The sequence below is a fragment of the Mauremys mutica genome, chromosome 4 (genome assembly GCF_020497125.1).
Source record: "Mauremys mutica isolate MM-2020 ecotype Southern chromosome 4, ASM2049712v1, whole genome shotgun sequence".
Taxonomy (NCBI): Eukaryota; Metazoa; Chordata; order Testudines; family Geoemydidae; genus Mauremys; species Mauremys mutica.
The window spans coordinates 38,299,191-38,325,711 of record NC_059075.1 but is presented as its reverse complement, the minus strand read 5'-3'; the positions used below and the strand labels follow the sequence as shown (position 1 = coordinate 38,325,711).

Below are 26,521 nucleotides of genomic sequence, written 5' to 3'. Positions count from 1 at the left end.
CTGTTCTTATGTTATATAGTGTATAGCTGTTATGCAAATATGTTGTTTTTCTATGTCTAGTGCACCATAAGTAAAATGTAATTAGTAGCAATAAAATACCCAATCTCTCTCCTGTGAATTCTTGCTGTACTAACATGTTAAATGATGCCTGTAGGTGCAGCAAGAAATTTCTGTTGCTGGGAAATGGAAACTTGGAACAAGGGACAGCTTTTGGAGGCCAATAATTTTGGTATCATATTATTCAGATGACTGAGATGATTTGCAGTGAAACACTTCCGACCACATTGGTGAAGCCATTTCCTGTAATCAGAGCACAAGCACTAACGTTATAATCTGCATAGAGATTGTAACTAATCCCTAACACTGGAAATGAGTAAAATCTGTGCCAAAAATCAGAAGACATTTAGTGAGGACATTTTGAGAGTGCTGACTACTATAGAAACTATATTTTTTTAAGTTTTGTTTTAAAAGGAGACTCCAGTTGTTTATTGTGACTCAAGTTCTGATTTATGAAGGTGGAGCAAAAATGGTTTTTGATTATTAAAATGTAACCCATGGTGCACATGTATTAACGTCCCATAGATTTTTTTTAAGAAAGTCACCTGATTGATTCTCCTCCTGAGTTAACTGGGCTGCAGATGGTGCTACATAAGTGAAATTGTGCACATATGGAAGACAGAATGATAATGTTGGAAATAATTTTCCTAATAATTTTATGAAGGTTTATTATGACTCAATTTCCGCACAAGCATTCCTTTATTAGTCCAAAGGCCACCTAGTGTTGGTAAAATTCAAAATACAAACATAAGCATGTGCACACATCTATATACTACATCCTAGCAAATGAAGGCTACTTACTTGTAACTGGTGTTCTTCTAGATGGACTCTGCCTATTCACACTCTTGGGATGTGCTGACCAGGTGCAGCCAGGATGGTGGAACCTTCTAGTCTAGTTAGGGTTCCTCGCCCCTCGCTCTCTCCAAACAGTTGAGCACATTCTAAAGTCGTGGCTACAAAAAGGGCATGGAGCTAGCGGCTATCTCAGGTTTTTTCCAAAAGCTAAAGTGGAATACCAATTAACCCTAAAAGTAGAACTTTGCAGACGCAGAGAAGGCAGGTAGGAATTGTGAATAAGCAGAGACTATCTCGGGGTACGTCCATACTACCCGCCCAGGTCGGCGGGTAGCGATTGACTTCTCGGAGTTCGATATATCGCGTCTCATCTAGACGCGATATATCGAACTCCGAATGCGCTCCCGTCGACTCCGGAACTCCACCACCGCGAACGGCGGTGGCGGAGTCGACGGGGGAGCAGCGGACTTCGATCCCGCGGCGTCTGGACAGGTAAGTAGTTCGAACTAAGGTAGTTCGAGTTCAGCTATGCTATTCGCGTAGCTGAACTTGCGTACCTTAGTTCGACCCCCCCCCCCAGTGTAGACCAGGCCTCGAAGAACTCCAGTTACAAGTAAGCAACCTTTTTATCTTCTTTGAGACTCCTCTGCATATTCCCACTCTTAGGATAATTTGGCAAGCAGTACCATGAACCGGAAGGAGGGAGCAGAATCCTAAATAAACAATGACTGAAGTGCTGCTCTGCTAAATTGAACCTCAGATCTGGTTGCCACATCCAAACCATAATGTCTTGTAAATAACGTCTGAGCAGCCCAGCATATCTCAATCAGGGGAATATGTTTAGCAAATACTACAGATTTAGCGACCACTTCAGTAAAATGGGCTCTAAGAGGAACAGGAGGAGAGGGTGTCCTCCGTAACACTTTTGTCAATACACATTCAGACAGGGACTACGCTAAAATGCCCCAACCCTTAAAAGTACCAGCATACAAGATAAGTAAGTTAGGAGACAATCTGAAGTGCCTTGTTCTGTCCAAATAATACAATGGCATTCTAAGGAATGAATCTAGTTTCCCCTTTACTTGTTGAGGTTTAGGAAAAAATACAGGTAAATTGATTCTATGAGTAACATGAAACTCAAACCACCTTGGAAAGGAGTTTAGGGTATGGTCTAAGAACTACTTTGTCTTTTTGAAAAGTAGCATGGGGGAGAGGGGGTTCACTCAATGCATGCCACTCACTATTCTTCTAGTGGAAGTGATTGCTATTATAAAACCCGTCCTTATAGAAAGATGAAATAATGAACAGTTCTCGCTAGAGGTTCAAAGGGGGGAGCAATAAACTGTGTTAAAACTAAGTTCAAATTCCATAGAGGGGCCAAATCCTATACCAGAAAATACAAATTCAATCAGCTTTTTAAAAAAAAATTCCCACCAACTTGTGCGAGGAAATGGGGTTTCTGTAATGTGAATATGGAATGCTGCTACTGCTGCTAAGTGGACTTTCATGGAGAGAGACAAACCCCTTGTTTTTAAAAGTGAAACAAATATTCCAAAACAAGCTTTATAGGTACTTAGGTTGGGTCAACATTCCTATCATTTGCCCAGATAACAAATCTTTTCCATTTAAAATTGTAGCTTTTTCTGGTAGATGGTTTTTAAATATTAATAAGAATTTGCTGCACCTCAACAGAGCATGATCTTTCTAAATCTGTTAAATTCCTATCACCCAAGCTATTAGGTGTAATGTAATATTAAAACCAAGGCCCAGCTTAGGCGTATATTTCTACAGATAGGGAGTGTGTTCTTCATTTCTTTTGTTTTCTTCCATTTCCAGATTTAATCTGAGGTTGCTATTATATACAGTTTAATGAGCTTTTAAAGAAAGATTAACAAGTACTGTAGAAAAATGTGCTTTTAAGAGAGTTATTCTTCAACACACCTGTGAAAAACTTAACTACCTGCGATGAAGCTTGGGGTGATTAATTACAGAATGAATGAATGAATGAACCAATCTAGATAATTCAATGAAAACAGCCCACAGGAAAACTCACATAATACAGAACTTGAGCAAATCAAAAATGCAAGATTTCTAACAAGCTCAGCTAAATTAATAGAGAACACATTAAGTCTACATTTTCTAATGTGGACATTGAAGACAGACTTTTAAAGCAATAAACAGAAAACAAGTAATTGTGGCTAAAATTTCTGCTTTTGGCAGGGACACAATGTAGGCACCCACATGAAAAGTATGGCCTTTTTGAGAGTTTACCACATCACGAGAGGCAATATCTAAAGTACAGGGTATAAAACACAGTATGGCAAACAAGAGGACTGTTACTTTGGTAATAAATAGCACACACTTTGGTAATAAATATCTCCCAATCCTCCAAGAGTCCAAAGATAAGGCAAAGTAAAGAATTAAGAAGCATAGCATCATGTTACTCATGATAAGGAAAGAACAACTGGGCACAGGAAGGGGCACATGAAGCGATGTGGAATTCAATTCTACACAGCATGATGTGGTTGAGTCCTGTGAATATTTCGACTTTAGCATGTCAGGACACAACATAATGGAACAAGAGAACAAGCTTCTGAAATAATTTCCGTCTACTCTGGAATCATTAACTTACAAAGAAACAATACTGAGTAAAAGTACTGGATTGTGAGATTTCTAACAAGTCTTTCCTTAGGACAAAATTGAATCAGCCACACATTAAGAACAGATGTGAATAGCTGGAAATAGGTGTGAACAGGAGGATTTTCAGGTACATGAACAAAACACACAAGACATGAATCCTATATAAAGGTTAACAGTCCAAAAGTTATGAGAATGTAATAGATGAAAGAACAGAAAGCTGTAGGAGCAACTTTAAAGTAGTGGATGGTGTAGGCCTGATGAAACACAAAGTTCTGGTTCAGTTCTGATCACTTGAACTTACCATGGTGGAATAAAAATGGATTTACCTTTGTAAGATTAATGGGTGCTTGCCTTTCACCCACAAAAAAGTATTCAAATCTCAGTTCTGAATACGTGGCACTACATACAAATTATCAGGGAGATTTACATCTCTCTAGTCTAGTTCCTGTCTTCTCAATCTGTTCACTCACATTGACAAAGTTATTTATTAGGCCTACTGAAACTGGACTCTAAACCTGTTTACTTGGGGCCTTAAATTGTTTCTCCAACTTTGTCCCAGCCTGAACAAAATGCACCTACTCAAAAACAAAAGAGATTTTTAGATGACCATGTGCCATCTGGTCCTTCCTAAGTGAGCTGTAAGCACTATCATTCCCATACTGCTAAAGGTTCTGTAACAATAAAATTTGTTGTTTATTATTGCTGAGAAATATCATTTAAATAATATCTTACTTTTATATAGTACCTTTCATCCTGATATCCCAAAGCAATGTACAAAACTGAAATGCTACCACTCATCCTTCCATTCTAATAGTTGGACTCAGCTAATATGCCTGTCCATTTTCAAGTTTCAAATTGCTGGTGTTCCCAGGTTAAAAATCACAGGAGGGCCAAATCCAAACATGGTCAGTTGTGCCATTCATCCTTCTGAGGTAGCCAGATTGAGTATTATGCAATTTACTGTGGTCAACACCTTAAAAAACACAGGCTCTTTGTAGATGTCAAAAATGTAAAGACATTTTTTGTTGGCATAGGTCTGGTATGCTTTGCCAAAAAAGTTCCTGCCACATATTGTTGAGTAGCTCTTTTCTGCTACCTTCTATCCCAGAGGTGGCTCCTTTTCAGTGTTATATGTTGCTTTTGGACCCTTCAGGAGGAAAGGTGCTATATAAATGCAAGATCTTTTTAATAAAGATCTTTCTCAAAAATATTCAACAAACTTTAGTAATACAGATCCAAAAAATAAAGTATACATTTCTTTAGGTCCTGGTGTTGGTTTCCCTTTCTTCTTGCCTGTATTTGGCATTTCTGCATATTGGTTTTTCAGTGACAGCACCACAGGATGTGAGGGCCTCACATTCATTAGTAAATTTATCCTCACAAAATCCTTATGATATAATAACAAAGTATTAACTCCATTCTACAGATGAACAATGGAAGCACCAAGACATGAAGTGATTTGCAAAAGGTCACGCAGCAAGTCTGTGGTAGGGCCAGAAACAGAACAAATATCTTCCATGTTCCACTCTAAGGCCTTAATCACAAGATGATCCTTCCAAATTATTTTTACCAGGTTCACTCACCACTAACTTGGGGAAAATCCAAAACATAATCTTCTAAAAAGAAAGGCAACTGAAATAAGATTATTGAACCAGGAAGAAATAATATTAATTAGCCAGAGAGAAAACATATAAGCAGTGTAATCATAATACAAGGTAAACTCCCCCGCCTCCCCACCAAAAAGTAATGAGGTATCACATCAGCTGTTTCTTTGGTATCTGTGTGCAAACACAGAAGAATCTCCAAGAGAAGAGAGAAAACAGCCCTCAAATGTACTTGACATCATAGGCCTAAGAAAATGGAATAAGAAGAATTCCAACAATAATAATAATGCTAATAATATAATGGCACAGTCAGGCATTTGACTAGATGGACTCCTTAGCCTCTTTTCCATTAAAAAATGTCCTAGTTTAAATTAGGTTAAATGCCTATTTTCCAACATGCGAAGTTAATTTAAAAAAATACTTTCTCCAGTTTTATTTTTGTCTTTTTTTCATTCCACATGTAACTGGTTAAAACTCATTTAAATTAACGCAAAGCTTATTTTCTTCAGTATTTTAACATGTGTAAGAGACAAGACAACATTTACCAATAAATCTTGTAATCAGGCTTCATTAGACCATCATAAAAGGAATTCAAGACATCCTCTGACATTTACCATTTTTGTATTTTCCATTCTTAATAGGCCATCATTATGACAAACAATACTATTTATGTGGTTCATGAGAGAAAAAAGTAGTTATGACTATTAAAATAAAAAATGAGAAAATTCCAAAACAAGCTCTTCATATTTTTGTATAACAAAAAAGAGATTACTTGAGAATAATTTATTTTACAAATAAAAGCAGGATGAAGGCAAAGACAATGTAAGCTCCTAGCAATGTTGCCTCCTATCTCTACTCTATAATTTCTACTAATGTTCTTGGTCATGATATGCCTCAAATATGAGAATTGAATGTCTACTTCCCATTTCGAAAACCTGTTGTTCAGACATTTACTGAACTGAAATATAGCTGTTGGCAGAACAAGACAACTTAACCAAGGGGAAACAAAACTCTGTTTCCCTAGTTATCACTAGCAAGTCACCAACTGGACTTCTTAATGACTACCACATAAAGCAGATTTGGATGTACTTTGGTAATTCTCAAGATCAGCATTTCTCCCCTCTTTCTCTTCCTTCATTAACAAAAATGAACTGGTCAACTCACCTCTCTTTTCTCTGTTAACTTCCTCCAGGACATGTTCTTGCTTTTTTATTTGTTCAAAGAGAGACTGACGTTCACACTCCTTGCTCAATGTCAAGTGCTTAAGCTGCTCTCGACTCTGCAATAGGTGACGCCGCAGCTTCCGTTCCTTGCTTTCTTTCTCTTTCACCTCTTCACACATCCATTGAAGTTTAGTCTAGAGAAGAACAAATTTATCTGACACTAAAAAGGAGAGAGAATTCTAATAAAAATACTAGGACTTAAATTCTACACTGAATGAATAAGAACATTTGGAATCAGCTTGCTGATTTATAATAGCTATTGCTATACAAGTTTAAAAAGAAATATTTAAAATATATTAAAGGACAAATTCTGACTTAACATGCAAATTAGAATGTGCACATATATTTTGATTGGCAGCAACTGCATGCTCAAGCCAAACATGTAGATTATTTTTTCCAGGAGGATAAGCTTGCAGGCTGTGAGTCTATTGGCCATTGCTGGTTCAGAGGGGATATGGCGTACAGGCAGCCTGGTGAACAGGCCCCACCCTGGAATGTGATGGCCTGATTCCTGCAACACTTGGTTTGCAGAGGAACATAGGCACTGCCATAATGGATCAGACCCAAGAGCTATCTAGACCGGTAACCTGTCTCTGACAGTGGCCAGCAACATGGCCATGCTTCAAAGGAAGGAGTAAGAAACAAGCAGTCAGTAAACATGGGAAAATCTGCCTCCCACATAAGGTCTCCTGATCTCCAGCAGTTAGAGACTGGATTAACCCCTGAAGCATGAGGTTTAATAGCTCTTCCACAACATTTTTATCATTAATTACAATAACATTCAATCATTTTGTTGTCCATATAAATGTCTAATCTCTTTTTGAATTTTATTAAATTAATGGCCTAAATTTCTTCCTGTGGCAGATAATTCCACAGGTTAGTTACATATTGTATGAAAAAATATTTCCTTTTATGAGTTATGAATTTCCCACCATTCAGTCTCATTAAATGTCTTTGTTCTTGAGTTATGAGACAGGGTGAGCTCAAGTTTCCCATCTACCTTCTCTATGTCATTCATTATTTTATCCACTTTTATCATGTCCTCTATTATCTCCTAAGGAAAATAATCCCAATCTTTTCAATTTCTCTTCAGTTTCTTTTCCAGGTACTTAATCATTCTTGTCACACTTCTCTGAACTCCCTCTAGTCCTGCAATATCCTTTTGAGATATGATGACCATACTGCACACAGTATTCAAGATGAGGCCATGCCACTAATTTATATAAGGGCCTTATACTATTCCCATATTCTTCATTCCTTATGCAACCTAACATCTTGTTTGCTTTTTTGACTGCAGTTGCACCAAGCAGAGGTCTTCAGTGAAGCCCAGGTCCCATTCTTGAAATTATACAATTAATTTAGAACTCTGTAATGTGTACAAGCCATTTAATTTTTCCCTCCAATTTCCATTACTTTGCATTTATTGACATTAAATTTCAATTACCATCATGTTGCTCATTCACCTTGCTTGATTAAGTCTCTCTGAACTTTCAAAATATTCTCTTAACAGATTTAAGAGAAACAACGACTGGGATGCATGACTTCTGCCCCATATTTTCATCACAGAGGTGTTGATTTTTGGGAAGGGTACCTATACAAAGTGCCCTGACAAAATCTGGCTCTAACATTGAAACCAGACCTTCTAAGCAAAAAATGCCCAGCTATAAACTGACCCAAACTCAAATGGTTTGGTTGACCCATAAACAGTAGAAGGAACACATGAGCTATTGAACTTACAAATACAGCTTTGGCCTGAAGCCTTTTATATCTTCCAGTATATTTTTTAAAAAACGTATTAAATATTAAATCTTTGTATTAAATTGGGGCCTATGGAGATTACAAGTTCCAATAAGTCTTGTGCTTTTGCAAAGCTCAAGATGTCTCAATGTACCACCGATCAGTACAACGCCCGCATCACTGCCGTGGATGAGTTCAAATATCTAACAAGAAATCTATTCTTTTAAAATTTATGCAACTCAAAATACTAAGAGTGGACCTATGGTCTACCAGTTACAGACCAGGGTCTGGAAACCACAAACGGAGAGGTAGGTTCGGGGAGACTGTAATAGGTTCAAGTCACAATTTCACTACTCACAGTTTGAGGTCAGAAGACATTTGACCTACATGTACCTGTGTCAGCTCATAGCTTTGGGTGAAAAAAGCATTTAATTGAAAACCACATAATGCATTGTTCAGTGAAAAAATATTTATTCCCAACTTGCCTCACATAAAGAATCCATTAAGGTATATGGATTAAACTACAATAGCTGCAAGAACAACAAAAAAGGCACTATTCCCACTGTCTCCACTCCAATTCAGAGCTGAGTGTTTAAAGAGTTAAACCTGAACAAAGTCATTTCTACACCCATAAATTCCCAGAACTAAAGAAGGAGGGAAGAAACAGAGAAAAGAAGATGGAGAAGGAAGAAAAACATAGGACAGAAAAAGTGGGATTCTAAAGTGGAATAGATTCCACCCTGAATGATAGTGAATGTGACAACAGGATGCAGAACAAATCGTTTAAAATTGTAGATACTGCAGTACTTTATGCAGTACCTAAAGACTAGTTTGATTCTGTCCTCATACATGGGGATTGAGGATAATATGTCCAAAATTTGTACTCCAGCCTCGGGTCATAATTAAAAATGGAATTTGAGCCTCTCCACTGAATGAGTCAAAAATCACCAATTTCAGGGACAGTCTATACAAAGATGACAATGTCATGATTACAGTAGCACTGTGAAAACTAACTCTAACAGCTGCAGTTCTAACCGCATTCCCTTCAGTGTCAGCCACATGAACCACAAAATCATTTCCCATCTACCTCTCCCTTGACTGCTGTAAAGAGATATGTCCCTATACCTGAGTCCCTGATGCCGAGCCTTTAACATGAGACCACATTACAATCTTTGCCGTGAAATGGGATGAGACTGCTGGGTTTTGTGAGAGTATCATCAGATTTGCATATTAGTAAAGTGAAAATGTTTGAGGTTTTACAGAATGCTGTACATAATACATACATATATATACACACACACGTGCATGCGCACACACAGACACACACTTACTTTAAAAAAAACTGAATAAAGCAGAAATCCCATTGGCAGTTAGCAAAAATATCATTTCAGAACTAAGATTTAATCTGAGAGATGACTTTTAAAGCATTAAAGGCCACTAGCTTTTACGCTAACAGCTAAATATTTAAGGTGTCAACCACTTTAAAAATAAGAAAAGCCCAGGACTTGTATATATTTTAACCACTTGCACTTCAGTTCACTTGAGTGATTGGGGTTATTGAGGGACCAAGTTGGGGTTTAAGTAGGAATACAGAGTTTTGGCTGTGAGACTGTTGTTTTCCCTGGTGCTCCAGAGAGCCAAAGCAGCAGTGCCAGAGGATGCAGAGTCTCTCCCAGCAAGGCATCAGTGCTTGAGGAGATCTCCTCTGTGATGCTGTTTTGGGGCACCAGGGACCTAGAGCAATAGTACCAAGAAGAGCCCCTGAACAAGTGCCAAGGCTGCAGCATAAGGACACTGAACCCATCTGCCCAGCCCATGGCCCCTATATACATTCATGTGTCTCACTCCTGATGCAAAAGCTTCTTCCTCACACATGTCCCAAACACCTCTGTTAAATCCCCTTTCTTCCAAATGCCCTGCTGAAACACACGTGGATCCAAGTACATTTCTCTCCAGCTCCCCCACACTCCCTGCTCTATCTTCAACATTTCTACTCACCTCACATGCATCTCCAGAGCACTACCACCTCCCCCAGAGTCCACCCCCATATACCTCTGCTTCCCAACCTCACCAGAGGTATGTACAGACCACAACTGGGGAGAGAAATAATTAGAAAACATCCATTAAAACCAAGTTTCAATGAAAAATTAAAATAAACTTTCCTAAAATATTTGAAATTTGTTGTTTCTCATAAGCACACCTGTAGTCAGGAAGGGAAGATCATCTAAGTTATGACAAATAAGGGAAATAAACTGTGTGTTTCATTTTAAAAGTTCAAAAAGCAACCTATGTCTAAGAAGTTATTAGTATGTCTGTCTGTGAATAGTTTGTGGGGACTATTGCACTTCAGAAACCTAATGATACATGAGGAACACAAAACCAAATTTCAAAAAGGGAGTATTTTAAAACAGTGCCTCTGTAAAAGTTAGTTAAAAAGACATGGAAAATATTGCATGGAAAATTCAATTGTCCTATGAAGAATTACTGTGCCAAATGTGGAGACTAAGGCCTGGTCTACACTAGGAGTTTATGTCGAATTTAGCAGCGTTAATTCGACTTAACCGTGCACCCGTCCACACCAGGAAGCTAATTAGTTTTACCTAGAGGGCTCTTTAGTTCGAATTCTGTACTACTCCCCGACGAGGGGAGTAGCGCCAAATTCGACATGGCTATGTCGAATTAGGCTAGGTGTGGACGGAAATCGACCTTAGTAGCTCAGGGAGCTATCCTACAGTGCACCACTCTGTTGACGCTCTGGACAGCAGTCCGAGCTTGGATGTTCTGACCAGCCACACAGGAAAAGCACCGGGAAAATTTGAATTCCTTTTCCTGTCTGGCCAGTTTGAATCTCATTTCCTGGTTGGACATCGGGGCAAGCTCAGCAGCACCGGCAATGATGCAGAGCTCTCCAGCAGAGGAGTCCATGCAATCTCTGAATAGAAAGAGGGCCCCAGCATGGACTGACTGGGAAGTCTTGGATCTGATCGGTGTGTGGGGTGAGGAGTCTGTGCTTCCGGAGCTGCGCTCCAAAAAACGGAATGCAAAGACCTACGAAAAGGTCTCCAAAGCCATGAGAGACAGAGGATACAGCCGGGATGCAACGCAGTGCCGCGTGAAAATCAAGGACCTGAGACAAGGCTACCAGAAGACCAAAGCGGCAAACGGACGCTCCGGAGCCCAGCCTCAGACATGCCGCTTCTATGAGGCACTGCATGCCATTCTCGGTGGGTCTGCCACAACTGCCCCAACAGTGACCGTGGACTCCGACGATGGGATAGTGTCGACGGCCAGTTCCTTGGCGATGTTCGCGGACGGGGAAGATGAGGAAGGGTTTGTGGAGGACGAGGCAGGCGACAGCGCTTACAACGCTGGTTTCCCCGACAGCCAGGATCTCTTCATCACCCTCATGGAGATCCCCTACCAACCATACCCAGCAGTTACCCCGGACCCTGAATCAGGGGAAGGATCAGTCGGTAAGTGCTTTAAACATGTAAACTTTTATTATTAATGTAACAGGAATCTGAACTATGTGAAAAGGAGGTCTATATATATTTGGATAGTACAGAAATCCTCCTGGGAGATCTCCACGAAGCTCTCCTGGAGGTAATCGAAAAGCCTCCGCAGGAGGTTCCTGGGGAGAGCTGCCTTATTGGGTGCTCCGTGGTAGCACACTTTTCCGCGCCAGGCTTTCATGAGGTATTCTGGGAGCATTGCCTCCACGAGCATGGCAGCATAGGCCCCTGGTTTGTGCTGGCTTTCACGCAGCATGTGCTCTCTATCTCCTTCAGTGACCCTCCTCAGGGTGATCTCGCTCGGCGACTCCTGCATCTAATTAGGGGAATTACTGTAATGTTACGCCTGGTCCAAAGTATTTTTAAAAAATCTCCAGACAGACGGTGTAGCAGAGACTCAGCACGCTGCTGCGTGACAAGCGTAACGGAAAGCCAAAGAATCAAATGGACGCTCATGGAGGGAGGGAGGGGGGACTGAGGACGCAAGCTATCCCACAGTTCCTGCAGTCTCCGAAAAGCATTTGCATTCTTGGCTGAGCTCCCAATACCTGTACGGTCAAACACATTGTCCGCAGTGGTTCAGGGCATAGCTCGTCAATGTACCCACCCCCCACCCCCAGAAGGAAAAGGAAAAAAAATCGTCCCTTGACTCTTTTAAATGTCACCCTATGTGTACTGAATGCTGCTGGTAGACATGATGCTGCGGCACTGTACTGTAGCATCCTCCTCCCCCCGCCTCATGGGTGGCTGACGGTACAATACGACTGGTATCCGTCCTCATCATCAGCCTTGTGGCAGATGGTGTAGTGCAGTAGGACTGCTATCCGTCCTCATCATCAGCCCATAAGCAGATGGCCTGCTAACCGTCTTCATCATAGCAACAGGGGGCTGAGCTCCATGAGCCCCCGCCCTTCATGTGTAAAGAAAAGATTCTGTACTGCCTGGACTATCATAGCAGCAGGATGCTGGTCTCCTCTCCCCCACACTGCTTAATGTCCTGCCTGGACTATCATAGCAGCTGGAGGCTGCCTTCCCCTCATTTCATTTCACTAACAAGTCACTGTTTCTTATTCCTGCATTCTTTATTACTTCAGCACACAAATGGGGGGACACTACAACGGTAGCCCAGGAAGGCTGGGGGAGGAGGGAAGCAACAGTTGGGCTTGTTGCAGGGGCACCCCCTGTGAATGGCATGCATCTCATCATTCCTGCATGATCTGACATGGAGCGGCTGTGCTCTCTAGTTCCCTGATACACTGCAACCCTAGTACACTTGCCCCATATTCTAGGCAGGACTGATTCTATTTTTAGATACCATAAAGGAGGGATTGACTCGGGCAGTCATTCCCAGTTTTGTCTTTTGCGCCCCCGGCTGATCTCGGCCAGGGACACCTATGACAGCAGCAGAAGGTATAGTGCAGTAGGACTGGTAACCGTCATCACATTGCCAATTTACAATGGCATGGTAGATGGTACAATATGGCTGATAACCATCTCTGCTGTCATGCAAAAGCAAATGAATGCTGCTGTGTAGCGCTGCTGAATCGCCTCTGTCCGCGGCATCTAGTACACATACGGTGACAGTGACAAAAGGCAAAACAGGCTCCATGGTTGCCACGCTATGCCGTCTGCCAGGGTAATCCAGGGAAAACAGGCTCGAAATGATTGTCTGCCGTTGCTTTCCCGGAGGAAGGAATGACTGACGACATTTACCCAGAACCACCCGCGACAATGATTTTTGACCCATCGGGCACTTGGATTTCAACCCAGAATTCCAAGGGTCGGGGGAGACTGCGATGGGGTGGAACAGGGGCAGAGTTTATGCTTTCCGGATTGCCTGGAGCAGGAGTGCGCACGAGATAGGTGCTGTGCATGGTCTTGTTCACAGACACAGACTAGACTGTGTTCATTGTTCGCAGAAATGTATCTTTGCAAGGAATTCACTCCCTTTTTCCCATCACACAGCTTCGACTGTCTCCAGACCTGCCACAGCATCCCCCTCACAGAGGCTGGCAAAGATTAGGCGGCGAAAGAAAAGACACGGGACGAGATGTTCGCTGAATTTATGGGCTGCTCCCGAGCCGAGGCGGACCAGCAGAGCCAGTGGAGGGAGACCCTCTCTCTGTACCAGCGCTCACACAGCGAACGGGAGGAGAGGTGGCGTGAGGAAGACAAGCAGGCGACTCAAACGCTGCTTGGACTAATGAGGGAGCAAACGGACACGCTCCGGCGCCTTGTGGATGTTCTGCAGGACTGCAGACAGGAGGACAGAGCCCCCCTGCAGTGTATCTGCAACCGCCCTCCCCCGCCACAAAGTCCCATACCCCCCTCACCCAAAATAACCAGAAGGAGGGGCGCCAGGGGCCGTGAAAACTGTCACTGCACCCCAGCAGAGTGCTCAAGTACCCAAAAGCTCTCATACCCTAAATTTTGAGAAGTCCTTCCCTTCCTGACTCACCCAAACCCCAATCCCAGTTTCATCCCCTGTCTAGTTAATTATTAAAAATACTTTGCTGTTAATTACTGTTTCCTTCATGTTTTTTTACAGAAGACTGTGTTTGAAGGGAGGGGTGGGGAAGGGGGTTGGTAATTGCATAGGACAGTCACCTTTACCAGGATACAGACACGGGGGCAGTATCAACAGCAGGTCACACACACAGTGCAGTCAGTAGGCACCCTGGTCGGTATGGGAGGTGGTTTCCAGGTTCTGTGTGGGTGGGAGGGGGTACGTGACTTTGTAGCGGGGGAGGGCGGTTACAGATCTTATGCAGCGGTCCTTGTCCTGGACCACAGAGCCACGCAGCAGAGGAATCTGTATCCGTCCTCCTCCGCCACAAGGTCACATAGCCCCCGCACACAGAGTCCCAAAAAGGAGGGATGGCAGGCTCCGTTGAAACAACCAGTCCGGCACTGTGGACCGCTCTAGGAGCAGCAGCCTGTCATTCCTCGAGTTTAGAGGCGGTCTTTACATCACCGCACACCCTACCCAGCACAGTCTGCGTCCCAGTTTCAACCCTTTAACGCAAAGTCATTAATAAAGAAACCTTTGTTAAGTAACAATGGAACATGTATTTTATTTTTACACATGTGTTGGAAGTGGGGGAAACGGGGTGAACGGGGTATGTAACTGCAGAGGATAGTCAACAGTAACTGGGTAAAGAAATAGGGGCAGGTTCAGCTTCTCTGTAAAGAAACTGAACAGTCACAGGTCACGCTGCTCGCTGAGGAACCTAGGTTTCAAAGCCTCCTGGATGCACAGCGCTTCCCGCTGGGCTCTTCTAATCGCACGGGTGTCAGGCTGAGCGTAATCAGCAGCCAGGCGATTTGCCTCAACCTCCCATCCCGCCATAAAGGTCTCCCCCTTGCTCTCACAGAGATTGTGGAGCACACAGCAAGCTGCAATAACAATGGGGATATTGGTTTCGCTGAGATCCGAGCGAGTCAGTAAGCTTCGCCATCTCCCCTTGAGACGTCCGAAAGCACACTCCACCACCATTTTGCACTTGCTCAGCCGGTAGTTGAAGAGTTCCTTGTCAGTGTCCAAGGCGCCTGTATAGGGCTTCATGAGGCAGGGCATTAGCGGGTAGGCTGGGTCCCCGAGGATCATTATAGGCATCTGCACATCCCCAACAGTTATTTTGTGGTCCGGGAAGAAACTACCTTCCTGCAGGCGTCTAAACAGACCAGAGTTCCTGAAAACACGCACGTCATGAACCTTGCCCGGCCACCCGACGTTGATGTTGGTAAAACGTCCCCTATGGTCCACCAGTGCTTGCAGCACCATTGAAAAGTAGCCCGATTTCTCAGCAGCTGACTGTGGAAGAGGTGGACGATAAGGTGCGAGGAGTTGACAACGGCCATAACTGCAGCGGGCTCCATGCTCGCAGTGCTGTGGCGTCCGCGCTGTCACTGACCAGAAAAGTGAGCGAACAGATTGCCCGCAGGCGCTTTCAGGGAGGGAGGGCGGGAGTGACGGTTCAATGATGACAGTTACCCAAAACCACCCTCGACACATTTTTTCCCCCAGCAGGCATTGGGGGCTCTACCCAGCATTCCAATGGGCAGTGGGGACTGCGGGAACTGTGGGATAGCTGCCCACAGTGCACCGCTTCCAAAGTCGACGCTTGCCCCGTTAGTGTGGACTCACAAAGTCGAATTAGTGTCCTTAGTGTGGATACACAAATTCGACTTCGTAAGGTCGATTCCACAAATTCGACTTAAGTTGAATCGAACTACTCTTGTAGTGTAGACATACCCTAAATTCAACCACTGAAGTATAAAACAGAGTGGATTTTTAGTCCTCCTCTAAGGGCAAATCTTGATGTAACTTCAATTACAGAATAGTTACTCTGTCACTCAAACACACACACACAGAACCAAAACAATGTTTATCTTTTTTCTCCTCAGCTAGCTATGAAAAAAATGGTTACTAATCTGTTCCATAACTGTTGTTCTTTGAGATGCATTGCGCATGTCCACTCCACTCTTGGTGCATCCAGCGCACAGCCATCAGAAATTTTTTCACTCCACAGTATCTGTTGTGTGGCTCGAGCTCTCCCTGTTGTCCTCACACACCACTGCGTGCAGGTATAAAAAGCAGAGCCATCCCTTCTTGTCGTTAGTCTGATATAGAGGGGCAGGAGAGCAGATGATGGAATTGACATCAGAACACTTCTCAAAGAACAACAGTTATGGAACAGGTTAATAAATTTCTTTTTTCTTCCAGTGATTGCACATGTGCATTCAGATCTAGGTGACTCTCAAACTTTCAGACAGGAGGTGGGATTGGAGTCTATTTCAATAGAGATTGGAGCACATTTTGTCCCACTCTAGCATCATCTCTGGAGTCTTGAATCACAGCATAGTGAGAGGCAAATGTGTGGACCAAAGACCAGGGTGCTGCTCTACAAATGTCTGCAACTGGAATTTGTGCCAGAAAGTCTGCCAAGATCAACTGTGACCTCATCAAATGAGCTGTGACTCTGTCAGGTGGCGCAACATTACCCAAGTCATAGCACATATATATGCAGGATGCGATCTAGAAAGAAATTCTCTAGTGGAGACTGATTGACCTCTTATTCTGCCTGTCACAGCTATGGACAGCTGGGAGGATTTACAAAAGTGTCTAGTTCTGACCAGGTAAAACGCCAAGGTTCTTCTGATGTTCAAGGTATGCAAATGCTCTTCTTCCCTGGTCATATGTGGTTTTGGTAGAATACAGGCAAATAAATTGGCTGGTTGATGTGGAAAGAGGAAGCCACCCTTAGGACGAACTTCAGATGAGGATGTAGATGTATGTTGTCTTTAAAAAAAGATTGTATGTGAAAATCCCGATATTAATGCCCACAGCTCCCCTAGTCTTCTGGCCAAGGTAATGGCCACCAAAAGGCCAACTTCATTGATAGATGTGACAGTGAACAGTAGTCAATGATTCAAATGGGGGATCCATATGTCTTGACAATAAATTCAGATCCCACGGTGAAACGGTGTCTTGTACTTGAGAGTATAATTTTTCTGTATTGATTAACAGCTCCAGAGGATTGAATGTTGACTGGCTCGGGGCAACACTGCTCTGCACTTGCAGTTTGGACTGGATTTTGACAAGGTAGGGGTAAACCTGCATTCCTGATCTTCACAGGAATGCAGCTACTACCACCATGACCTTTATAAAGGACCTTGGGAGCTGCTGACAGGCTGAAAGGTAGTACAGTGAACTGGCAATGATTCTGATTTACCAGAAATCAGAGGTACTTCCTATGAGCTTGAATGATTGCTACATGGAAGTAGGGATTTTTTAAACTGAAGGAAGCATACCAGTCCCTGGGATCCAGGGAAGGGATAATAGAAGCTAGGGTGAACATGCAAAACTTTATCCCTTTTAAGAATTGTTGAGATGACGCAGATCTGAAATTGACCTGAGACACCCTTCATTTTGGGGATTAGGAAATATGGGGAACAAGGGGGATGGTGGGCGGGAGCAGTAGAAGCAAACTAGAGAATATATCCCACTTCCACCATGCTCAAGATCCACTTGTCCCAAGTAATCCAGGACCAAGCACTGCAGAAGAAGTGAGACAGACAGTTTGCAATGGTGAGAGGGTTCAGGCCTGGAAAGATGGAGACTGGTATGCCAACCTCAACAGGCTCATAAAAATACTTGTTTTGTGGTTCCTGGGTGTCTTGAGGGGCCCAGTGCCAAAACAACAGGCGAGGGACCCGTACACCTATAACTCTTTTTTGATAGGTCCTGCGGAAGAGGAGCGGAATGGGCCGTCTGGTCCAAGAATAGAAAAGGACCCTCGAATAGCAAGTCCTGGATAGTAGTCTGGACTTCATTGTGAAGACCAGAAAACTGCAGCCAGGATGATCTACACATGGCCACTGCAGAAGCCATGGCTCTAGCTGCAGAGTCTGCTGCGTCCAACCCCACCTGCAGTGATGTTCCCATGATCAGTCTGCCTTCACTGACCAGGGAAGAGAACTCCTGCCTAGTGTTCTCCAGAAGGAGCTCCTTTAACTTTTGCATGGAACCTCACAAATTTGCACAAACCTCACAAATAAAATCCCAACAAAGCCTGTTAGTTAGCAATATGCAGCTGCAAACCCCCGTCGAATGAATCTTTCTGACAAATAAGTCCAGCCGTCTGGCATCTTTTGATTTGGGGGTGGCAGCCTGGTGTCCCTGTCATTCTCTCTCATTAGCTGCTGTGATGACTAATGAGCCCAAAGGTGGGTGAATATACCGTACTCAAACCCTTGGGAGGGCACATCATACTTTCTTTCCACTTTTTTAGAGGTTCAAGGCAAAGAGGATAGAGTCTGCCCCAAAGCCTTTATTGGCTCTAGTATCACCTTGTTAATTGGCAGAACTACCATGGAGGGCCCCACCGATGATAAAAGGAGAACTTGAGGTCTCCCTGACCAATTCGAGCTGTGCACCTAAGCCTGCAACAACTCTTTTCAATAACTCATGACAAACCTTAAAATCACCAGGAGGAGGTGAAGTTGTGCCAGATGAAATGGCCTCATTTGAAGAGGAAGCCAAGACCGGGGGTATAGAATCTCTTCTACCAGCTGTTGCTCTGTATCTGGAACTTCCTCTTAATGCTTGATACCAGTCTTGAAACAGAGCCCCTCTGTGTGTAGATTCAGCCCTTCTAGATGAGGGCATTGAGTATGCACAGTGTTGGGAAGATCTGGAAGCTGGGGGAAACCCTCAAGAGTTCCAAAACGGCCACTGAACCAGGGCAGAGTCCAATTGTCCAGGCCAGATTCCCATGCCAGGACCCATTCAAGGGTCACAGCAGTAGGTGCACTGCTTACTTAAACCGCAGCACTCAGCACCAAGTCAGACTGGGACAGCGCCAACAGTGGCCTGAACACAACCTTCATCAGCAGGAATTTTAGCCTAGCCTCCTTATTCTTCTTCATCCTAGGTTCGAACTCCCTGCAAGCCTGGCACCGGTTCCTGATATATGCTTCTCTCAAGCACTTTAGGCAGCTGTTGTGCAGGTTACTCATGGGCATAGGCCTGGAGCCAAAAACACATGGCTTGAAATCTAATGACCAGGGCATACCTCGGTGTCATTCACAGAAAAAACCCTGAACAGGGAAAACAAGAATTTAAAAAAAAAAAAAACTTAAAAAAAAAATATCTTTAATACTGTTAAAACTTACTTTCATAACATTACTAAGGGTACGTTTATACTTACCGCGCGGGTCGACACGGCGAGTTCGACTTCTCGGAGTTCGAACTATCGCGTCTGATCTAGACGCGATAGTTCGAACTCCGGAAGCGCCGCGGTCGACTCCGGTACTCCACCGCGGCAGGAGGAGTTGGCGGAGTCGACCTTGGAGCCGCGGAGTTCGCTTCCGCGGCGTCTGGACGGGTAAGTCATTCGAACTAGGGTAGTTCGAATTCAGCTACATGAATAACCCTAGTTCGACCCCGGGGCTGTGTGTAGACCAGGGCTAAGACTAGGCTAACACTATACACTACATTCAACAAGGCTGAGAGAAATAACAGTTCTGGTAGAAAACAGAGTTCCAATTACAATCAGGGGTGGTAAGAAGGAACTGAGGGGGGCTAAAGGCAGTTCTGCCTTTTATAACTACACCCAGTGGAGTATACAGCAGGGGGAACTCCAGCCACCCAACAGATACCGCTGAGGGGAAAAGTTTTTGACAGCCACGCACTGCAGTGGGTGCACTGACAATAAGAGCGGAATGCATATATGCAATCATTCAAAGAATAACCAGGAAACACAAAATTTGGATTTCAGAAATGTTACAAACAAAAGTCCCCTTCTTTCCAATATTCATCAGCAAATGCAGTGACCTGGAAGTAGAATTCAAGTGATTCCAAGTGATCAGAAATTCAGCCCAGAAATATAATCTTTTATATATAAGGTGAAAATCTACAGAACTGCAGTATTTCTAGTCCCCTTCATTTCAGGTCTCCTCTACCAATAACTAAAGAAACTCATTTGGCAGATTTATGAAAACAATTACTAAATGCCCTTTGGAAGGTCCTTCTAATACTGCCTAGGATGTAAGCAGCACCTACCTGAATAGGAGACTGTTTCCTATACAGTTCTTGATTCAAAATCTTATCTCTGTTATTTATAGTGATATTCATTCTTGATCTATGTGTATTACATGCTAACCCATCAATAACCTTAAGCCACCTTGCTAGCAAACAGATTCAATTTCTTCTCAGTCAATTGGTCAACTTTTCTTCCACTGCCATGACCCTTTTACACTGCAGAGAGAAAGGTTTGTTTCATGCAGTATAAAAGCTATTTTAATCATGAGAAGCTTAATCCTATTAAAAGATACTGGATAAGACTGCTTACAGGGCTTGCAAAGAAAAAAGCAAGGGTTAGAAGTTACCAGTCATCTCTTTGAACCATTAAGCTGAGGCACAGAAATGAAAGCTTATAGTACGCTCACATGCCAGGGTTGGCAGGCTCATAAGAGATTTCCAACCATGTGTGTACTCACATTATGAGAGTCATGGGCTTTAGAAGAAGGGTTAAAGGAAAATAGCACTTTTTTCAAGAATCCAGTCTAAAAGCCTTTAGATATAAAACAAAACTGCTTTACAACAAAACATGTCTTGGCTTTTCTTATAACCCTATAGAAAGAAGCATGCCTGTGGACTATAAACTTACCTTGTTTTACTCTAAAAGAATTGATTAAAGAGAAAAGGCAATCCAGAACCAAAGGATCATATTTTCAGCAAGCTTCCATCATTTCACCCACAAATGCATTTGTTTTGCTGGGTGCTCAGGATTTGGGTCTGCTCAAATTTAGTGAGCACAAATAAGGGAGAAATGCTGTAAATTTGGCTCTACAAATATCTATTGCTTATTGATGCTAAGTACCATAACTGCCAATAAAAAGGCTAAAACCTGATACCCTTCAGAAATATGGTGACACTTCTTTACACTGGAAATGCCCTACGGCTACCCAGCAAGAGATAGCCAAAGACCTTCAGCTGAAAAAAATCATTACCATCTATTGGCTTGAAAGGCCAGTCTCCAAGCTGGAAATATCAATACAGCTATCAGAGAAATGTTACAGGTTTTTGAATTTTTTCTTTTTCTCTCTCCCTCCACCCCTTTTTAACTGCAATTTTCAAATATCATTTTTAGTGACCAAAACCAGCTAAATATTATTTTATCTAGTAATATCCAAGAGATGATGTTACCTTTGTTTCTGCTAACCAGCGATGAGGGTCATTCTGTAACCCAGGTGTAAGTGATATTGCCTGGAAAAAAAAATTGACACGAAGGGGAATTTTTTCTTATTTACTCAACAAAATGAGCACACTAGTTCAAAAAATCATTACTAAAGATCAGTGTTGGATGGTTTATTCCTAAATATTTTAAAGAGCTGTTTAATTTTATATCAGTCTCATTAAACTTTAATGTTTACAGGATAAAGAATGCAGTGTCATCAATATAATTCTTGTTTAAAATGCAACTCAGGTCAACAGTTATTTGGTACATAGTAATTCTGTTATTTTTCCCACTTTATCCATATGATCACTACAAAACTATGTGATTAGAACATCTTCAAAATGCTTAAATGTATTATTATTAGATTATAGTTGTACTGTACCAACAACAATGCATCAAGATATATATTCTGGGTGCCCCTTTGTGAAAATTATGTTTAATTTACAGGGAAATGCAATTTACAACTACTGATCTCAATCACATGTTAAAATGCTTGTTTGTTTGTTTGTTAAAAAGACTAGGTTCAGTCATCCAACCTCATTTCCTCCAGACTATATGGCACCACATTGTGTAGCACAGAAGTAGTACAAGCCATTCTTGCTTGTGATTTCATTGTTAGCAATTTGGCTTTTCTTCTGGAATAGAACATGAGATTTTGACTGCTTAATTTAATTACACATTTCTTGCTTTATCACAGAGTGAGAGAAATGTACAGTGGGCACCAATAAAAACTCAATATTTGCTATTCCATTGTGATGGTGTTATCTTCTATTCCAGCTATAAGATACCATACTTACTTCTTGTATTTGAGATTGATGATTACAAGTTCTTACATATCCCTTCTTGTACACTAAGGTAATAAAATTACTAAGGAAGACAGAAGATAAACCTGTACTGGGTATTTCATTAGCAAATCATATCAGGTGGTCTGCCATAACTCTCTTCCACCAATCCCTTTTAAATCCAACTACACAATAAATTAAAACTTGCTAATAAGGGAATATTATACCTAACCTCTACATTTTTAATAAACACATCTATTCCTTTTAGTGGGTTGTTTTTCATTACTTCTTTTTAAATAAGTAGAAAAAAATCTGTTTTGCACAGATCTGTATTTTTAATGGAAGTCTAGTTAAGTTCAATGTCCATTTAACATCTGACATATCCTCTTTTGTAGAGAACAAACCTGTATCATGCCTTATATATCCTTCTCTTTTCCATCTCAAAGTGGTATGACTCTATTTATTGTTTAATTTACAATACTTGTTGGACTGGGATACTTTTATCTGGTATTCATGCAAAGAGGTCTTGCTGTATGCCTATCTGGGGCTTCATTCGTGCAAGTCAAATTATTTTTTTTTGAAGAAGTCTATTCCTTTAACACTATTTAAGTGGGTTCTACTACTGTACCTCTTGTACTGGTTTGCATATTAAGAGAGTCAAAATACTTGGGTTTTTTTGTTTGTTTGTTTGTTTTTTTGCAGGTGGGAAGCAGAGGGGAGTTCACGTGGCAGCAAAAGACTGGTTGAAAAAAAAAAAATAAATCCCAACAGTTTATCTTGAATTCTTTAAGTTAAAACTCCATGCTGGGACAACTAGCAAATCTGGTCAGGTTTTTGCTTTTGGGAAAATTCAGTGGATGAAGACTAGAGATTCTCTAGCTTCCTCCAATAGCCTCATTATCTTCCTCTTAAACCCTCACAAGACAACAAGATTGCAGTGATACTCCTAGAAGAAAAGGACTTGGGTTAAAACTTTCCAGAGCCCTTGACAGAACCCATAGTGCTGGGGAGAGGAGCATCACTGAAGTCCAGTGAGAGCCATGTTTTCCCTCCTTCTCCCAGAGCCAATTGCACTGCCTCCATACAACACCGCTACCCCGTGCCAATATGGGAAGAGAGCAAGAAATTATGTTGCTGTAATAAAAATGATGTCCCCTTCATGGGCTAAAACAAAGGTCAAGTGGCTCAGATACGTTTTAAGCTTGCCAATGGCATGCAACTTAAGGGGTTTGATGAAACTGGATGAGTCAGGAGAAACTGACATGCAAACTTTTCTTTTAAAATGAAAACAAAACCTCCATACTTTGGCATTAGTTTTAAATTCCAAGTTAACTGTAATTTCTGGGAACCATGTACATTAAAACAATAATTCCATCTGTGCTGCTCGGTAGACTTTAGAAATCAGAACTTGGGAGTTCATGAAAGAAGGAAAGTTAGGAAATTTGCGCTTTATTATGTGGTGAAACATTTAAACAGATTGATGTCTGTCTGCCTGAATGTCACACTCAGTTCATTACTCCAGAGTCTGAATATTTTTAAAATATTTAGAGAAATTTCCATGTTGAAAAAATGTCTATTTTCCCTTTTTTTAAGAAAGTACACTACAGCAGTAGCAACAACATTTAGACTCTTCAAAAACCATGCAGCGTTAAGTGATAAAAGAACATGTGTTAAAGTATAAAGCATATAAAGTGTAACTATCTCCATTCTCCATTTTTGTAATATTAGAAAAATATATGATGACTTTTAAATTTGAAACACACTGTTCACAAGAATAAACATAAGAAATGTTTTCTGTTGTACTACCAATCTTACTAAACAAACAGAATTTTTAAAATAAAAAATTAGTTTGAATATAAGAAAGAATACTTTATTAAACTGAGTATCAGAGGGGTAGCCATGTTAGTCTGGATCTGTAAAAGCAGCAAAGAGTCCTGTGGCACCTTATAGACTAACAGACGTATTGGAGCATGAGCTTTCGTGGGTGAATACCCACTTCGTCTACATGCATCCGACTATAAGATGCCACAGGACTCTTTGCTGCTTTTATTAAACTGAGTTTCTGAATCTTTGTTGAGAAACTATAGATACTTTACCAAAGATTATCTTCATTAATTTCTAGAGCAGCATGCTGAGGTCTATTAATAAATATCCTAGGGGTTGAAATATGCTGACACTTTCTCTTTTAACTACTTGTCATATGACAAAGACAAGACAAAAATATGAAAGCATTAGTGATATGACCCATTATTTTGAGATCCGAACATCATTTCCAAGCAAAACAGTAAGAAAGTTAATGTACGGTGTCAAACAATGTTATTTTCCCCTCTGAGCCAATGTGATGCAGTTTGCGACCAGGCAGGTCATTTCACATCAACCAACAATAATTGGAAACCATTATTTATGAGGAAAAAGACTGGCAACTGAAAATAATAACTTCTGGTGATGCACATGTGGGGCTTGTGTTATCTCTCTCTAAGATACATAGCAACATGCATCACGCCACAATTCCATAACACACTTAATACCATATTTTTTTTAAATTGTGTCACCTGTCATATTTGAAATCTTTTACTCAAGAAACTATCTGTAGCAAATATGTGACTACAAGCAGCCATGCATAAAAATTCCATTATAGTTACCTATTAGGTAACAAACTAAAAATCTAAGGCAGACTGAAAACTAATAATTACTTTGAATTTCTCCACAGAGTCTCTGGAAAGGATTTCACAAGCTGCATCAATTTCACTTCCTATCATGGTGAGAATGGATTCTTGCTCTGTCTCTAGACAACGCAGCTGATCCCTAAGATGTAATCTGGCCTCCTCCATCCTCCTCAAATGATCTTCTTCACTGCTTATCTGTTTATCCTGGGGCAAAAGAATGAAATGACAAAAAAAAAAGATTTACTATTAAATTAACATAACTCCAGTATCTTTTTTTTTTTTAGATTGTGCTTTCAGAATGCAAAGGGACATTTCCCCATATAGCTCTCAGAACTTTATTAAAAAAAACCCAAAACATAAAAGGATAATAACTTTCATAGTAAATAGGCAGGAAATGTGAAGATTTTTAGCAAATAAGGCAGCTTGCCTTAATGACCTATTGTCTTGGCAAGTTATTGCCATATTAGATGGGAGATTTGAAATAATTTAACCAAATAAAAAGGAAAAATGGAGAAATATACTTTATCATGCTAAAACACATTTCTGTTAACAGACCATAGCAAATCTGCCTTTCAATGTGCACTTTGAGCACAGAAAGCTCACTAAACCTCCTAAGTAAAGGGGGCATGCAGAATGTGGCAAATTATTATGACCAATGAGTTGGTATTTTCTTGCACCCAATCCAAAAAAATACCAGCTACTGCTAATTCAATTTCAGCCAAATCTGTGAGAGGAAGCAAGGGGAGTTGTTCACACACTATTTTTAACAGGGATTCCTGTAATCTCAGGCAACCTCTGAACAGAATATCCACATATATACACAGTACTTATATGTACTATGCAATACACACACACACACCCTTCTTCATGTATTACACTACACATTATACCTTCAGAATGGCTCATTTAAAAAAACACAAAAGGTTTATGAAATTAAGATGAGCTAACAAATTTGACAGGTGTCCCGTAGAAAGTCTGACATTTTGTAATAGAGAAATATCCAAATTAAACAAACAGCAGCTATTGTACATCAAAAACATCACAGGGATTTTACTATGCAGAGTTACTAGTCTTTGTGTATTACACACTACCAGCATAGGCATGTCAATGCTACTGTTATGATCTATGATACTACTAATGCAGGTAATAAGGTTGCATTATTTACCTTTATAATGTCAGTACCCTCTACCACCTCAATATAGAGTGAATATGGAACATCACACTACACTCCAAAAAATCCAACTTGTTTAAAGAAATGACTCCCTTAATTTGAAATTTTGCTTTACATTTCCTTTATCTATTGCTAAAGAAAAAAATACAAGGTGCTTTACTTTATGTATTTCCAGGATAGAAAATGTGTTTTGCATGTCACATTTCTGAAGATGTATTATGATGACAGTTAATATTAGCTGTGGAATTCTTGCAATACTTGGCTTACTCCAAATGCAGAGTATAGAAAATCCAATACACAAATACCAACAATATTAATTACATCATCTTATCTGGATTTATAATTGTCAATATCAAGAGTTTCAAAGTAGCAGCCGTGTTAGTCTGTATCCGCAAAAAGAACAGGAGTACTTGTGGCACCTTAGAGACTAACAAATTTATTTGAGCATAAGCTTTTGTGGGCTACAGCCCACTTCGTCGGATGCATGCAATGGAAAATACAGTAGGCAGCCAAGTGGGAGGGGAGGAACTATGTGTTGCAGTAAATGTTGTGGGTGATTCAGAAAGTGATACTCTTACCTGTACTGAATCA

The 26,521-nt window shown here is 41.3% G+C and overlaps 1 protein-coding gene across 4 annotated transcripts in view; it reads right to left on the bottom strand.

Moving 5' to 3' along the window:
- The window catches only part of CEP128 (centrosomal protein 128), a 437,566-nt gene that overhangs the window by 230,987 nt on the left and 180,058 nt on the right, over window positions 1–26,521 (bottom strand). For 3 of the 4 annotated variants that reach the window (XM_045015395.1, XM_045015394.1, XM_045015396.1), the window contains exons 16-18: window positions 24,787–24,963; window positions 21,281–21,340; window positions 6,261–6,453 (exon numbers count right to left, since the gene is read on the bottom strand). In XM_045015395.1, the coding sequence (XP_044871330.1) occupies window positions 6,261–6,453; window positions 21,281–21,340; window positions 24,787–24,963 (430 nt within the window). Of the gene's footprint in view, window positions 1–176; window positions 301–6,260; window positions 6,454–21,280; window positions 21,341–24,786; window positions 24,964–26,521 lie in introns of those variants that run through there. The other variant, XM_045015397.1, reaches the window with a different exon arrangement.